The sequence below is a fragment of the Amborella trichopoda genome, chromosome 3 (assembly GCF_054954075.1).
Source record: "Amborella trichopoda isolate Santa Cruz 75 chromosome 3, AtrichopodaSantaCruz75HAP2 v2.0, whole genome shotgun sequence".
NCBI classification, from domain to species: Eukaryota; Viridiplantae; Streptophyta; class Magnoliopsida; order Amborellales; family Amborellaceae; genus Amborella; species Amborella trichopoda.
Window position 1 is genome coordinate 43,630,631 of NC_142338.1, and position 16,251 is coordinate 43,646,881.

Here is a 16,251-nt window from a genome sequence, read left to right on the forward strand (position 1 = left end):
AATTTGACCCCTTGTAGATCAGCACTCAATTTAGCATCACTCGGAGACACAGTTCTACATGGCCTTGCATAAGAGAGAACATCAACCCCATCAAAGTTTCTCACCACTCCTCTGAATCCAACTTGCCCTGGATGCCCCAAAGAACTACCATCAAAGTTTTATGCAGCCTTGTGGTGGTGGTTCCCATCTTCCTTTCGATCTAACCTTAAGGATATCCTAATTGATCAAATTTCTCAAAATGAACATCACATCTTCATTTGACACCCGCTCCCCTTCCTTGATAACTGAGAACAGTTGAGAATCCCATCCTATGAGAGAGGACACCAATAGAATTGTCCTATTGTCAAAGGGGCAATTTGGAAAAGTGGAAAATGACAACTTGTTGACTAAGTCACGATCCCACACAAATAAGATTTCACGTATCATTTTGATGTGGGAAGATATTCCTCAGGATCTCTTTTTATGAGGTTATAGGATAAACTTCTAAATATGGTTGTTATCCCTTGGCCCTTACATAAAAGGGAATACATGAGAGGCTATTATTGCTCTTGGTTGATTTGAACAAGTCATCTCTCTTGGGTCATTCTTTGGGCGGACACTTCTTGGTGTATTAGAGATACATGAAGCCTTATTGGTGTATTAGAGAAAAATGAATCATTCTTTTGCAGAGAAGAAGAGAGAAAAAATTATCATTCTCTTAGAGGGAATATTATCCGTTTTTGAAGAGAGAAGAAGAAGACAGAGAGTTATTATTCTTCTTAGAGAGAAGAAGAAGATGAAAGAGAGTTAGTGTTCCAGTCTTTTCTTTGTTGTAAAGAAAAGAGGGAGAAGGGAAGAAAAATAAGAGAATATTTTATTTTAAAGAAAGAAAGCCTCTAGAAAAGAAAAGAAGTCACTGAAATCAAAAGGAAATCTTAGATAGAAGTCTTTAAATGAAATCGATGATCCCGAAAAATGTTGTTTCTTGGAAGACTATTGTAACCTATGAGTTTAATGGTGGATTAGTTTATTTCTCCCGTTGACATAACTTGAAAAGGTGAATTACGTAAATCCAATGCCAGTAATATTTATTTATTTATATACTTTATTACATGTTTTTCCACTCATACACACACACGTCGACTTTGGCATAATTGTATTTCTCATATTTCCTGGTTCCGCTATGCACAACAACATTCGTGTGAGAGGGCTCTAAATGGGTGAGCTCAATAAGTGGTATTAGAGTGTGTTTCCCTTGCCGCTTGGTCCTCCCTATCACCATTTTACGGCATAACGAACCTAGCGGTCGTAGGGCGAGTAAGGAAGAATACAAATCCCTTGGGCAGCAGTAATGATCAGACGATGCAACGATCGGGCAGCAGAAACATCTAGACAACACAACAATCGGGTGGGAGTTCATGATCTGGGGGCAGTTCACGATCAGGGGGCAATTGACAACATGGTGGCATTTCACAATCGGGGGTTAGTTCATGATCAGGGGGTAATTAATTGATACGATCGAGCAAATGATATCGCTCAATGGTAGTAATTGGATCATCCGGAAGCCAAAGATGAAAGATCTACTATACTTTTTGGGCTATAAGATATATATTTATCTCTAAACATCGGTAAAAGACCATCACCGATCTTCCCTTCTAAAATCGTTCTCCCGACCAAGCAACATCATCGATCAATACCACCTTTCCCACTACAATACCGCTACCAGAAAGATAATCTTAACAGCAACCAAGAGATTTTCTCTCTCTAGAAGTGGAAACAAATCAATCCAAAACTCCATGGGAATGCCACCTCTCTCTCGGAGTTCATGTCTCTCTCTCTTGAAAACCGATTTCAAGCTTGGAGATCCCTTCTCATAACCTTCAAAGGGATAACCTTCAAAAGAATAAGATATTATGTCTTCATTGAGTCTCTTATATTGATATCACTTTTTTGCTTCCCAAGAAAGTCTATTTTTATTATACGATAATACCCTTAATCTTTTTTAAAAAAAAATGGGTATAGCGATTTGGCTATCACCAAACCCAACAATCTTCACCTTGATAACAAAATCACCATAACTACCTTGGCGACCTTCATTAGATAGATTTTTTTATTTCTTCACACTTGGCTCCAATGTGGAATTTTCACAAACTTTGCCTTCATATTTCTCCACCTCAAACCATGTATCTCAATCAAGTTTCGCCATTCATTTTTTTCTTCATATAAACCTTAGCTCCATACACACCTTGTGCTTTGATACCTTGTGCTCTGATACCAATTATAGGGCTTTTGGTAACCCCTAGCTTGCGGAACCAGGAATCTCAAATACTGGGATCCCACCCAAGATCGTGTATATGATTGGTTAAATATAAAGTAGATGAATACAACTATAAATCGAATGCGAGAAATAGAGCAAACATAAAAAAGACATACCACCACAATATACGATTTACGTGGTTCACCCCATATGGTCACATCCACAACTTCAGCAAGTCAAAATCCATTATCATAATGACGATTACAGTTTTTGGTTACAAGAGAATATTGCTCTCTAAACATCGGTAAAAGACCATCATCGATCTTCCCTTCTAAACCCGCTCTCACGATTGAGCAACACTGTTGATCAATATCTTATTTCTCACTGCAAAACTGCTACTAAAAAGATAACCTCGAGAGCAACCGAGAGACTTTCTCTATCTAGAAGTGGGAGTCTTAGCTAATACAAAAGTAATGGGAATACTACATCTCTTTCCGAGGGCCATGTCACTCTTTTGGAGGCTCATCTCTATATTGGAGATCCATTCCCATAAGCCTCGTAGGGTTGTCTTCAAAAGGATTGGTATTATGCTTTAATTGAGTCTCTTATATAAATATCACTTTCTTGCTTTCCAAAAAAATCCACTTTTATTTTACAATAATATTCTTAATCTTTTATAAAAAAATATGGGTATATAGTGATTTGGCTATCACCAAACCCAACACACTGGTCCAAGCCCTAACTTTTTAGGCCCATTACCAACCAACTATAGTGAGGAGATGTATCCTTTCATAAATAAACGAAAGAAGACCCTAATAAGCCTCTTTCCCAACCTATACCCCAAAGTTTCGGCGTATAAATCGAAAGGAATCCACTAAATGACTACGCATAAAATAAATAAATAAAACCAAAGAAGAAGAAAGCCAAAAATAAGCAAAAGAAACCCATTTCAAACGGTTCCCGCAAGGAACGTTTTACCTCTACTTTTTATATAAAAAAAATTGTCATGGAAATGACAATAGTGCCCCCAATCTTTTCTCAAATGGTTAACAAGGCCTTGTTCCTTGGTTTTGACTTTCAAGTGCCATGAACCACCCTTATCTTTTATGAACATATTATCATTTGGTAAAGTATACAACAAGACCACCGACCTTTAATATTGAGAGGTAATAGTCCTTTTTAATCTTTTTACATATAATGACTATAAAAGATTGTGATTTTTTTGTACCAAAAATTAGACGTATCAATTTTTATTTTTGATTATTCGAAATCAAACCATACAATTCGGTATCATTTTTCCCTTGTATCAAGCTATTCAGGTCATTTTGTTAAAAGATTTCGAAGTGACTAGGAAATGTGGCCGAGGGCAAGATGGTAGGATTGGAGGAACAAGGGCATTTTTGGCAAAATGATCCAAGGTTACTTTAGATATTTCCCAAGGAAAATGGTGGCGTTTTAGTCATTCCCCTGTTCAACCTTTCATATGCGATTCATGTCCAGTAGGTGTACGTACCTGTATCATTCAGCTGAAATTCTGAGATTTCTGGTAATTTTTTAACAGAGCCTTTCTTTTAGTTTGACATTTTAAAAAAAGTTATTGTATTTTCAGGGAATCGTATGATGCATGTATACACCTTTTGTATATTTAGCCCCTATATCATATTGCTAATTTTCTTTTTCATTAAATTAATTTAAGGTATTTATGATCAATTTTATTTTAGTTTTACATCCTTATTCTTTTGAGATTAGCAAAGCCTGTAACTATTTAAAAATGATTGCACGGTAATAACATTTTTAATTTGTCATTCTATTAAGTAAATGCATTTTGGAGGTTTGTATCTTAATTTGCGAAATACCAATTTTAAATTTCTTCTAAATTTTTTGGTTGATTTATCTGGGATTGTCTATTGATTGTTTCAAGAGAACGAAATAACACATGCAGCATTTCAAACTTACAAAATCAACGAGTTAGTTATTGCTAGTATTGGAAATTCATCTACACATTTAAACAAAGAAATTCAAGCCTCTCTTTCATGTGTAGTTTTGATTGGTTCAGTTACAATCTCAATGAATGTTAGGACGGGTCTTCGAAGAGGTCATATATGTGAATTGGTTTGAGGATCTGAAGTAACACGCATAGAATACAAGATGTGCAAGCTATTATGCTGCTGTTATGGAGGTAAAAAAGAACCTCATGCTCAGCCTGTCAACCAATCTACAAACCCATCAAGTGGACAAACGCGTGGTAATAATTTTGCCAGCTCCTCTGAATTCATCAAATCAAACACCGTTAATTTTACAAATTTTTAAGTCGTGCCCATGTTTGATTCTTAAATAAAATTTGCAGAGTCTCCAAAAAACTGATGTTGTATCCATCATCAGATGGAAGTTGCAGATCACATTATCTCTTTCTGTATGGGTGTCATGTGCTCATAGCCAAGTCCTTGTTGCATCAGATATGATGGCTTATGTTATTAAGTGATAACATAGTTCTATATAAAATGTGATGCATTCATAGTCCAGAGCATGATGTGGCTGACATCATGATTTGGGTCTTTATGATGCTTAGCTTATTTCTAATTTTCCATGTGGAATGCATAATTAATGGTAGCATATATTTCTATATGAAGTTATGTTTTCTTCAACTGGACATGACATATTCTCCTCGAATATGCGGTCGTCCTTTATTTTTATATTAGTAAGAAGCAGGAACCAAAGGGGCCAAATATTTTGCCAGTGCCAGGAATAAAGTTTATTGGTGAAACTTCTGTCAATTCCTTGAGTGTATGGATTCAAAGCTCTCTCTCTCACCATTTGTATGAAACTAGATATCTTTATGTCCCTCAGTTCCTAGCTAGAAATTTTTTATGCCGGCCCATTATCTATTACTGGTTGAACTTGAATTTCCTTACCGGGAATCTTGTCATGTATCCCCCTCAACCACTAGTAGTTTAACATATTTTCTTTGCCATGTCAAAATTCCTGAAATTTATTCACTGATGAATTTTCTATCTTCATTGGATTTTCCATAATAAGATTTATGCAACAAATTTTAACTAAGATATCATGTAGTGCTTCTATACAATAAATTCTATGTATGTAAATCGGGACCAAGAATTTCACTGATATGCTTGGTTTTTAATGTTACAGGAAATAATGAAGGAGCAAACAGGGGTACCAGTGCTGCAAGTTCAGCAACCCCACAGAAAGTCTTACCCATTGAAGCACCTGCATTTTCATTAAGCGAGCTGAAGAAATTGACTAATAACTTTGGATCAAAATACTTCATAGGAGAGGGTTCATATGCACGGGTTTACCGTGCAAGTATGCATAACGGACAAACTGTGGCCTTAAAGCAACTAGACACGACTGACCAAGAAGAGCTTGATTCTGAATTTATTGCACAGGTAATCAGTGTTTTACAAGACAGACTTGGGTCAAGACTCGGTAGGATCTCGAGCCCATGTCAGGTGGGCCAACTCAGCCGAGTCTTGTTGATTCTCAACTGATTCTCCTGAGAAGAGGCATTGAAAGTGTCAAAAAGTGTGCGGCTGAGTCTCATGGTATTTGTACAGGACTTGTCAAGTCCCAAGGTAAGTTGGCTTGGGTAAGTCCTGAGTCAACTCTGCGGGTTTTAAGACACTGCTGGTAATTATTTAGGCAGAAAAAACCTGTGATATTCAAGGAATTGTGAGCGAACCCGCCAGGGGACTGGGGAGGGGGGGAGAGAGAGAGAGAGTTCTTCTGTTATATATTTCAACTATTGTTGCTTTCGATTGCATCTTGTTATACCCCATTGGCTTTCTTATGTTTTGTTGTGATTCTTTTAACTCAGTTGTCCAGGGTTTCAAGACTGAAACATGAACATATAGTCGAGTTGGTGGGATACTGTTTAGATGGGAATACTCGGATTTTGGCATACGAATTTGCGACACTTGGTTCATTACATGATGTTTTACATGGTAGATTCACAAATTTATATCCCCCTAGTGCTTTTCTAATAGTGTACTACAAGAAACAGAACCATGGAAAAACCATAGTATATTGGGTCATCAATGTTCATTGAAATGATGGACAGTGATGAAGAGGTACTACAATGCACCAGTGGGTCATATTCTCATGAGTCCCACTCTCTCTCCATCACTGCCCATTTTAATGGATGGCAATGACCCAAGAGGTCATGCTTCTGCCATAGTCTCTTAGATTTTCCCCCCTCCTCCTTTTTGAGGTAAAAAATAGGAATCTGGTATACTTTCTCCTCACTTTATTGTAATGAAAAATCCTTCCTTGGTTTCTTCCTAACCTTTGGAGAGCTGTTTCTTATTCATTTATTCTCTCTCAATTTTTTATTAGGGAAGAAAGGTGTTCAGGATGCTCAACCTGGTCGTGTTCTTGATTGGAATCAAAGGGTGAGGATTGCTGTTGGTGCAGCAAAAGGACTGGAGTATCTCCATGAGAAAGCTCAGCCTTCGATCGTTCATCGTGATATAAGATCAAGCAACATTATGCTCTTTGATGACTTCACAGCCAAATTAGCTGATTTCAACCTCTCCAACCAGTCTCCTGACATGGCATCTCGGCTTCATTCTACTCGTGTATTGGGAACCTTTGGATATCATGCTCCTGAGTGAGCATATTTTGGCCAAATCTATATGAAAATCCTATTATGAAAAAGTATGCTATAACATAGTGGACGATGGAGAACTACAGTCTGTTGGTTTCATTATTGTTTCATGAAATGATGAACAGTGATGAAGAGTGTAACCCACCAGAACAGGGCTTGATCCTACTGGTGAATCCCTCTCTGTCATTACTCTCCATCATCTCATTTTACGCGATTTCCCCCATGGACTATGGTTTTATTGCGTACATTTTAGTAAATCTCCAGTTTGCTTATTGTGCTTTTTTTTCCATTGAGAAAATTTTTCAAAATTAAGTATTGTAACAAGAATTTTTATTTTCTACCATATTTCTATAGTACTTTTTTTGGAAATTTCAGTGTTTTTTTTGCTGCCCTTTTAATCTAGGATTCAAATTAAAGAACATTTTTTAACTCAAATCTTTATGCGAGTATGTCCACCCAATTTGTAATTTTCAGGTATGCAATGACCGGGCAGCTAACGCAAAAAAGCGACGTATACAGCTTTGGAGTGGTTCTTCTCGAGCTTTTGACAGGAAGAAAGCCAGTTGACCACACAATGCCTAGAGGACAACAAAGCCTGGTCACTTGGGTAATTGATTAAAACCATAATTAAATATGGCTACAAATTACTTTGCGATTTTACATATGTTTCTGAAGCATTCTACTTGGGAGTCTTGGACACTACAGTTTCATGTAATCTTTTCTCTTCATTGGTAGGCCACTCCTAGACTGAGTGAGGATAAGGTCAAGCAATGTGTAGATCCAACCTTAAGGGATGACTACCGACCTAAAGCTGTGGCCAAGGTATGATCCATGATGCACGGAAAAGATCATTCGTGCTCGAGGGTTTATGATACAAACATGAGCTTCGATGCACATGTTATAATTTCGCCTTAAGAATATTATTATATTTTTCTTGTTTATAATTAACTTACATTCAAATATTCCTATGGTGGATGTAGATGGCTGCAGTTGCAGCACTCTGCATTCAATACGAATCGGATTTTCGGCCTAATATGACTATTGTCGTCAAGGCTTTGCAGCCACTGCTAAACCCAACACGGACAGGAGCAGTGGAGCCAAGTATCTGAAGTAAGCGTAACCATGTTTGTGAGGTTTGTAGAACCACTTATTTCCATTCTCTCTCTCTCTCTCTCTCTCTATATATATATATATATAGGAAAGAGATGGGATTAGCCCACTAGTTCATATGAACATATGAGCCCAACGTTCCAGATTGAATCTGTATAGATTTGACGATCACAGATGTCCGATAGTGTTTGAATTTTAGTTTTTTTTTTCTACAAATCTAAATCACTTGAAATTTTAGGAATGTGTTTATCAAAAAATAGATGAATCTTCGAAAAATATCAAAAAAATATTTTATATGAATTAAATTGACCATAATACGCCCGAAAAATTTTATGAGGTATTTTAGTCATTTTATTTTTTACAAATACTTTTTTTATATATTTTTATTAGATGTGCCTTGATGAGAAGAACGCACACCTAAAATTTCAAATGATTTGAATCTGAAGAAAAATAAATAAAATTCTAACACTACTAGACATCTGTGATCGTCAGATCGGCCCAGATTCAATCTAGGTCATTGGACTCATATGTTTATATGAGCTAGTGGGCTAATCCCATCTTTTCCCATATATATATATATATATATATATATATATATATATATATATATATATATATATATATATATATATATATATATGAAGATATTACAAAACGCTTATAGGCGAAAATGAACAATGATTTCGCTTACCCTCATCACCATCCAAACTTCATCGCACGGTTACAGTTGTCCAATAGTATTTCATTTTTCATTTTTTTTTAACTAATCAAAATGATCTGAAATTTAGAACGTGTATACATCTTAGTGACACCTAATAACAATATAAAAAAAAAAATTCACAAAATATAAATTGATCAAAATACCTCCGTAAATTTTCGGTTAAAGTGACTATTATTTAGTATATCGCTTGCAAATGCAGGTGGAGAACTTTGAATTCAAAGCGAACAATTGGCCTTGGGCCCATAGCTATTGTTGGAAAGACAACTAGCTGCTGTGAAAGCAAAGGACACTGAAAGTAACCCATGCTAGCTTCGTAAAACCATTTATGTATATTTCCCTCCTTTTCATTTTTTTTTTCTTTTACTTCATTATATCAAGAACCTGCAACCTGTTCATGTACTTCAACTGATTGTGAAAGCTCCCCTCTCTCTATCCATGTTTTTCTGTTTGATGAGGGAAAACCATCATATAGAAATTATTAAATTATTGAATTTAGTGGATATACAACTTCTATATCTTTTACCTAGAAATATCGAGAACAAATTCTTTTCCCTGCAGTCAAGAGTCTTTCAAACAATTACTGATTCGTTTGGTTCATGTTTAGACCTTGTGTAGGTTACACCCGAAAAAAAAAAAAAACAAAAGAAAAGAACTTTAAATAGCATGGAAATATCTGGCTAATGATCAAATTCTCTGGAAATACAAAAAAAGAGGGATTCTACCCATCTAATTTACTAATAAGAACGACATATGAGAGAGAGAGACTAAACATGAATTTATTTCTTCTTCACCTAGAACAAATGATAGCATGAGTTTGATAAATTGTTCCTCCCTACTTTACAAGAAACTCCATCATTAATGGTATTAACAGCCATGACAACGGCGCTTTATGCTGCATTAGAATGTTCCATAGATTGCTTTCCTAAAACATATTACTTTCAGTAGTTCAAATGGATGATTTGGGCCATAAATGACCATGTGCTTTGGTACAACCCATCAGATCTATTCACAAACTAATTGCCTTTTACACACATATCAGGATATAGCCAACGCACCATGATATAATCAAGCATTAACTAGTAAAACTACATTACAAAGTCTTGGCTTCTCACACGGAACTCCATCCATGGGTTGAACAGAGAAAGTAAAAGAAACAAAGTAGTTAACATAAGGCAAGAAGCCTTACTACATGTTTGCTTAACTATGAAAGCGGTGCGCTAGTGCACCGTAACACACCATTTCTTCTCTCTCTGGAAGTCTTCAGCTCGGTTCTCCCAGAGTTTATCTTTCTCTCTAGAAGATTCAAACTCGGCCCTCCCACAGGCAATCCAGGCCTGCATTGCCACCTTTGAGAAGGGTCTCCACATCTTTTGGGGGATTCATACCAAGCTTATTAGCTCTCTCCCATCGCTCGAGCCTAGTGAGCCCAATGCATGGACCATAGCTCATGTTCATATCAAATCCGCGTAAGACCTCTTCACATTGGTCAAAATCACCTGTTGATACCAACAATGAAGAAAACCAGTCATTCAAAAGAATCACAGAGAAAAAGCATTTACAGATGATTTCCTTGAGCCTTGTAGTCACTGGTTAGATATTTCTCATGGCACAAAACAATGAGTAAATTAGAAGTACAAAACGTCTGTCTCTCTCTAGCATGAATAACCTAAGGCATCCAAGATTCACGACTCATAACCATCACATGTTAGAAAAAGACAGAAGGCTATTTAGGAACAACAATTAACAGTGAAAACTTGGGGGCCGATAATCATAAAACATGGGACAGACACATGTTCAGATTTGTACGCTATACTCAAAGGTTTCCAAAAAGAATAGTTCACATCCCAGGTTGCAGGTTCCAGCCCCATAATTACGAGAGAGAGAGATCAGAGTCAGAGAATAGTACATCCAAATTCTTGAGAGACAAAATTACAAACAGATACTAATTCATTATATCAGAAATCAGTTAAATTTCATGAATGAAAACAAAAACAGAACGGTTCTAGTTTATAACCAGTATCAAAGTCAAATCGAGAAATAATTCACAAACTCCCTAAATCTAAACCTTTACTCAATAGCAAACCCTACATTTATTTTCAATGTAAATGAACCAACAAAAAGCAAGGCCAGAGACTATGGACTTTCCACTAATCTTCAGTTCCAAATCCTACCATTAAACAAAAACTACAGATATTCTTTTAGATTTTGATCTGCTATTACAGATAATGGAAACATATCTACGAGAGATAAAAAGCTAATAATCAAATAAGGGGATAAACTTTGGAGAGAAAAGCTAAAGAGACCTTTAATGTCTATGGAGCCATGAGAGAGTAGGGCAGGTGGTTGTGCAGGATCAGAATCAAGCCTGACACCAGACTTTGAAGGCTTGGAGGGCTTGGTATTGTTGTTCTTCTTCCTCTGCCTGTAAAACGCCTTTATGTCACCACCTCCTCCTCTCACTGAAGCCATTCTTTATCTCTCTAAACCAAGTAAACCTCTTTCTCTCTCTAAAACAAGCAAACCTTTAAGGCTCTCTCTCTTCTGTAGCAAGACTACAATTTCAAATTTCAAATTTCAATTTCTTGCCTTTGTTCTTATACCAGTGTTCCTCGCTCCTCGCGCTTGAGGGGTATTGCTCAGATCTTTCGAAAATTCACAAAACACCCCTTACTTTCCCGTTAATGACAAAAATCTTCCTGATTCTCATTACGTTCAATGATGAAAAGGAAAATTGTTTCAAGCGCGCTGGACCGCATTTCTACATGTGCTGTCCAAAAAAGTGTAAAGCAACCATCTTCAAGATAAATGCAAGCAGGTGTTTCAGATAAAAACAATGAAATTAACGGTTCAAATGTTTTTTTATTAGAATTATTATTTTTAATTTAATTTTTTTTTTTTTTTTTTTTATATTCATGATATCCATATTAGAGTTTACATGTCTTTAAAAATTAAGTCCCAAAATCCATCGCAAAAACGTATTTCTACATATGGGGGCCTTGGTCGCATAAAAACTGGATCTTGATTAAAAGGGAGAAAATATAAATATAAATAAAAATAAATAAAACCACTCGGGGTTAAATTGATTGTTTAGAGCCTAGGCTCTATACAAACCACATCTACTCTATATATTTGAAATTCAGTACAATTGTTGTGCATTGCCAAAAAAAATACATTGTATAGGATTAGTTATTAGGAGAAAGTTTATATAGAGCCGAGGCTCTAAACAATCAAATTCGAGCCTATCTCAAAATTTTCACTAGAAGAGGTTGTTTTGATGCTCAAATATCCTCAACTTGATCATCTCGACATCAAGATGCATGGACATGAGAAAAAAATGGATTTTAAGTTTTGAAAATAGTGTATTTTGTAACGTATTTTTGGACCGTCAATTTTCAAGATTTTCAAGTTTTCATATATCTGTCGATCTATACTATTTTTGAAGCTTTAAACTTTATAAATAAAAATAAGATAAATTATCGCTAATATACCTATATTTTCCTATAATCGAAAAAAAAAAATCCAAATTTTCAAAATCTCACCTGCACCCTTTCTCACAATTTTCAGCTTTTTTTAGACCAAAATAACCTCCACGATAGTCTTTTTACAGTAAAGAACATTACAGTAATTTAAATACTATAATAAGTTGAAGGAGTGTTACGGTAATTAAAATACTGCAATACCTTAAAGTAGTATTACGGTAATTAAATACCGTAATAAGTTGAAGGACTATTACGGTAATTAAAATGCTGTAATACCTTAAAGTAGTATTACGGTAATTTAATTACCGTAATATTGCCCAAGCCTCACTTAAAGAACACAAAAGATTTTCTTATCTCTCGGGAGTCTACTATCTATTTACTCCCTCGACAAAAATCCAAGCTAGCTGTATTTTTCAAATCTCAAATTTTTAGGATATAATCTCTACTACTTATAGAATAATTTCAACAAAAGAAATTTTCCAAGTAAATTCTTCTGTATATTAGAAAAACCTAATACTTCAAGATTTAATAGAAACTATCCAATTTTCAAAGAGCTAGTTTTAAGTGTCGCAAAACTTACGATTCAACTCTTTCAAAAATAATTTAGTAATTTTTATATGGTTCTCAAAATTTTAGAACAAAAACATTCTTAATAGGTGTTTTTGAGCGAGGGAGTAGATCCACATTGTGCTCCCATGGGAACATGGATTTTTTGAAAAATGAAAAAGGGGTAGCCCTAATATTAGCTTCGGTTTGAAGCTTTTCAACCAATAGGGGTTTGGAATTGATGCGGAAAGTATTACGGTAATAAGAATACCGTAAAGACTTCCCCACACATTACGGTAATTACATTACCGTAATAATAATTCAAACTATTATCGTATTTAAATTACTGTAATACTCTTTGAATTTTTTTATGGTGTTTTAATTACCGTAAAGCTTAAAATGTATTACGGTAAAAAGCCTACCGTGAAGGTCATTTTAGTCCAAAAAAAGATGAAATTTGTAAGAAAGGGTGTAGGCGAGGTTTTGAAAAGTTAGGGTTTTTTTTTTTTCCAATTTTACTAAAATAAAGGTATATTAGCGATAATTTCTCTAAAAATAAAAATATATTTAAGGCTATCACAAATTCTTTCAATATTGAAACCACATGTCTCGATACTATTTGAAGGTAGGCTCTAATTTGATTGTTTACAGCCTAGGCTCTATACAAACCGCATCCTTAGTTATTAGGCATCTTTTATATATATATATATATATATATATATATATATATATATATATATATATATATATATATATATATATAAATATATGAAAAAGTCTTCCCAAAGCCTATAGCTGAAAATAAATAGTGATTTTGCTTACTCTCATCATGGTCTAAATTTCATCGCGCGGTCACGATTGTCTGGTAGTGTTTTATTTTTCATATTTATTTTTACAAATTAGAATGACTTGAAATTTGAAGGGTATATTCATCAAAAATAGAGGAATCTTCGAAAAATATAAAAAAAATATTTTACATGAAAATAATTGATCAAAATACTTCTGAAAAGTTTCAAGGGTATTTTGATCAATTTTATGTACGGATAATTTTTTTTATATATTTTTATTAAATATAACTTCACAGCCTTCAAATTACAATGTTAAAAGATAGCGAGTGTGAAGGATCGATTTACTAATTTTTTTGTCAATTTTCTAAAACAAGTTACTTTTTGTGATATTTTCATCATTAAGTAAGGGCAATTATTATTACAAGATAATGGGTATTTTTATCATTTCCATAAAGGGTAAAGTTGAAATTTTTACTAAATAGTAAGGGCTGCTTTACAAAAAAAATTTCAAGACAAATAAAATTTCAGGACACTAACTTCCAAAATGTCATTGTATGTTTGTAAAAATTTCAAATTTTCCCTTAATAGTTAAGTTACCTATTAAAATAATTTTTTAAACAAAAATTAATCATATTTTTGATATATACACCCATCACAACTCCTTCTAACTTTGATCTTTGTATTTTGAGTGGTTGTTAACTCTAGACAAGACAAAACCCCTCCCCCCCCCCTCTCTCTCTCTCTCTCTCTCTCTCTCTATATATATATATATATATATATATATATATATATATATATATATATATATATATATATATATATATATATATATATATATATATATATATATATATATATATATACATATATATATATATATATATATATATATATATATATCAAATGACACAAATACCTTAGTTCTTCGGCATTAGTAATGCTGAATAGTGTGTTTTTTAATTGTAATGTGGAAAAACTAAGGGTATTTTTATCATTCTGTTCGAGTCTCTTAAGATGTTAAATTACTAAAATACCCTAGACATTCTACATTTCCAGTAAAGAATAAGGGTAATTTAGAAATATATATATACTTTTAGGATAAAATACTTATTTAAAAAAAAAAAAGAAATTGACCCTTTATGTGTTAATAGAGATATTATAACCCCTTTAACGATCTTGTAAGAGGTTTCATCCCCTTATTTGATATTTTCCTATTAAAAAAGTCCTCTTCCCTTAGTCCCTACTATTTGCCATCATCGGCAAATTTATCAAAATGGATTTAAGATATGAGTTATTTAACATTTTACCTATCTATTTTGATTTAATTTTAATTTTTTTACGAAAGTAACGTGATTTTGAGTTGGAATAGTAGAAAAAGAGTAAAATGTTGAATAGTTGAAAAGTGAGGTGTATCCTAACACTTATCCTCTCTTACATTTTACGCATGTCTCTATTTTTTCAAGGGAAATTTATGTACGGACCGGGTTTTGTCCCGGTATAACAAAGTGGCTAAAAAATAGTATGTTATTACCTGGATGGACGGATCCCTGAATTATTTTTTACAAGTTTGCCACAATCCGATTTTTCAAACATCGGACCGCTTGATAACGCCTATACTTTCCATTTTTTGCCAAATTTTGAAACCGATAAAAAATTAAAATCCAAAAAGCAAAAATATCAACGCCGCTTCTTCTTCACCCCTCTCCCTTGTGTTAGATCTCTTTATTAATGATTAAATTTATACAAGACCAGTATAGATTTACGGCCAGTAACAATTAAAAATAAATAGATAAGTACCAACGGTTATGGATAATTACTAACTAATCTTATCACAATCAAGAGACACCTAATTAAGATATATACATATACATATCAATACACATATCCATATTGATATGTATTCATAATGATGTATATCAATATAGATATCCATACGCTAACACTCCCCTCAAACTCACGATGTTTTTACACAATGATGCAGATAAAATAATAATAATAATAATAATAATAATAATAATTTTTATTATTATTAGTTTTTTTGAGTTTATCTTTTAACTCAAAAATAGGAGGTGAGAGGCTTATCTGTTCAACAATGCTATGTAGCATCTTTTTGGTATGTGAGGTTAAGAGATATGGACGAGAGAGATAATAGGTTGAGAGAGAGAAAATAGGGAGGAGAGATAGAATAGAACAATGTTTTTCTTTTTTTTAGTCTATTTAAGGGAGATATCCCTTCGTTGTAAATTAGTGAATGAGTTAATAACATTGTAAATTAGTGAATGAATTAATAAAATTTTGGTCTCGTGAAGAGATTATTTTTTGGGTGGATTCCTTTATAGACCTTTGAGAGATGGTATATTATCTCAACTTTTTCTTTTTATTTGTTCTGGTTTGATTTTATCCCTGCATCAATTGGTAACAAAGCAAGTTAGATCTACTAATAGCAAGTTAGATCCAGATCTAGTGATATCTAGTTTGTTTTACAATGCCACCAAAAGTTAATCAAGCTAATCCGGCTCCTATGGATGATCGTTGGGGACAAGCTATAAAAATTTTTGTTTTACAATACCACCAAAAGTTAATCAAGCTAATCCTGCTCCTATGGATGATCGTTGGGGACAAGCTATAAAAATTTTGACTACAGCACTAGAAGAGATAAATCAACGGTTGTAGCGGTTAGAGAACAATGTTCTTCGTGAAGAACAAATGATGCAACGGTTGGATCAGAGGTTGCAGCGGTTGGAGAA

The 16,251-nt window shown here is 34.1% G+C and overlaps 2 protein-coding genes across 11 annotated transcripts; one reads left to right on the plus strand and one right to left on the minus strand.

The window, feature by feature from the left end:
- Nucleotides 1-3,702: 3,702 nt before the first annotated feature.
- On the plus strand, nucleotides 3,703-9,206 carry LOC18422716 (protein CYTOSOLIC ABA RECEPTOR KINASE 5). Of its 10 annotated transcripts, none has more exons than XM_020668244.2 (9): nucleotides 3,703-3,782; nucleotides 4,315-4,481; nucleotides 5,387-5,643; nucleotides 6,072-6,198; nucleotides 6,590-6,863; nucleotides 7,335-7,467; nucleotides 7,596-7,682; nucleotides 7,841-7,993; nucleotides 8,891-9,206. In XM_020668244.2, exons 2-8 carry the CDS (start codon nucleotides 4,385-4,387, stop codon nucleotides 7,967-7,969), a joined length of 1,104 nt encoding a protein of 367 aa, XP_020523903.1. In that variant the 5' UTR covers nucleotides 3,703-3,782; nucleotides 4,315-4,384; the 3' UTR covers nucleotides 7,970-7,993; nucleotides 8,891-9,206. The 10 variants fall into 10 exon arrangements, with proteins under 10 accessions (XP_020523903.1, XP_020523910.1, XP_020523917.1 ...); XM_020668251.2 differs by having other exon boundaries at nucleotides 7,841-7,970; XM_020668258.2 differs by having other exon boundaries at nucleotides 7,913-7,993.
- Nucleotides 9,207-9,673: 467 nt separating this feature from the next.
- On the minus strand, nucleotides 9,674-11,260 carry POLD4 (polymerase delta 4). Its single transcript, XM_006878594.4, has 2 exons — nucleotides 10,995-11,260; nucleotides 9,674-10,187 (listed from the first exon to the last, which is right to left on the minus strand). The coding sequence occupies exons 1-2, from the start codon at nucleotides 11,158-11,160 to the stop codon at nucleotides 9,994-9,996; spliced, it is 360 nt and encodes a 119-aa protein (XP_006878656.2). The 5' UTR covers nucleotides 11,161-11,260; the 3' UTR covers nucleotides 9,674-9,993.
- Between the last annotated feature and the right edge of the window lie 4,991 nt (nucleotides 11,261-16,251).

Bases quoted from the DNA above. Each gene is read 5' to 3' on its own strand.
- LOC18422716 (XM_020668244.2), top strand. From the start codon at position 4,385: ATGTGCAAGCTATTATGCTGCTGTTATGGAGGTAAAAAAGAACCTCAT. The intron at 5,644-6,071 runs GTAATCAGTGTT...CTTTTAACTCAG, and splicing joins ATTCTGAATTTATTGCACAG to TTGTCCAGGGTTTCAAGACT. The intron at 7,468-7,595 runs GTAATTGATTAA...CTTCATTGGTAG, and splicing joins AACAAAGCCTGGTCACTTGG to GCCACTCCTAGACTGAGTGA.
- POLD4 (XM_006878594.4), bottom strand. From the start codon at position 11,160: ATGGCTTCAGTGAGAGGAGGAGGTGGTGACATAAAGGCGTTTTACAGG. The intron at 10,188-10,994 runs GTCTCTTTAGCT...TGGTATCAACAG, and splicing joins TGGCTCCATAGACATTAAAG to GTGATTTTGACCAATGTGAA.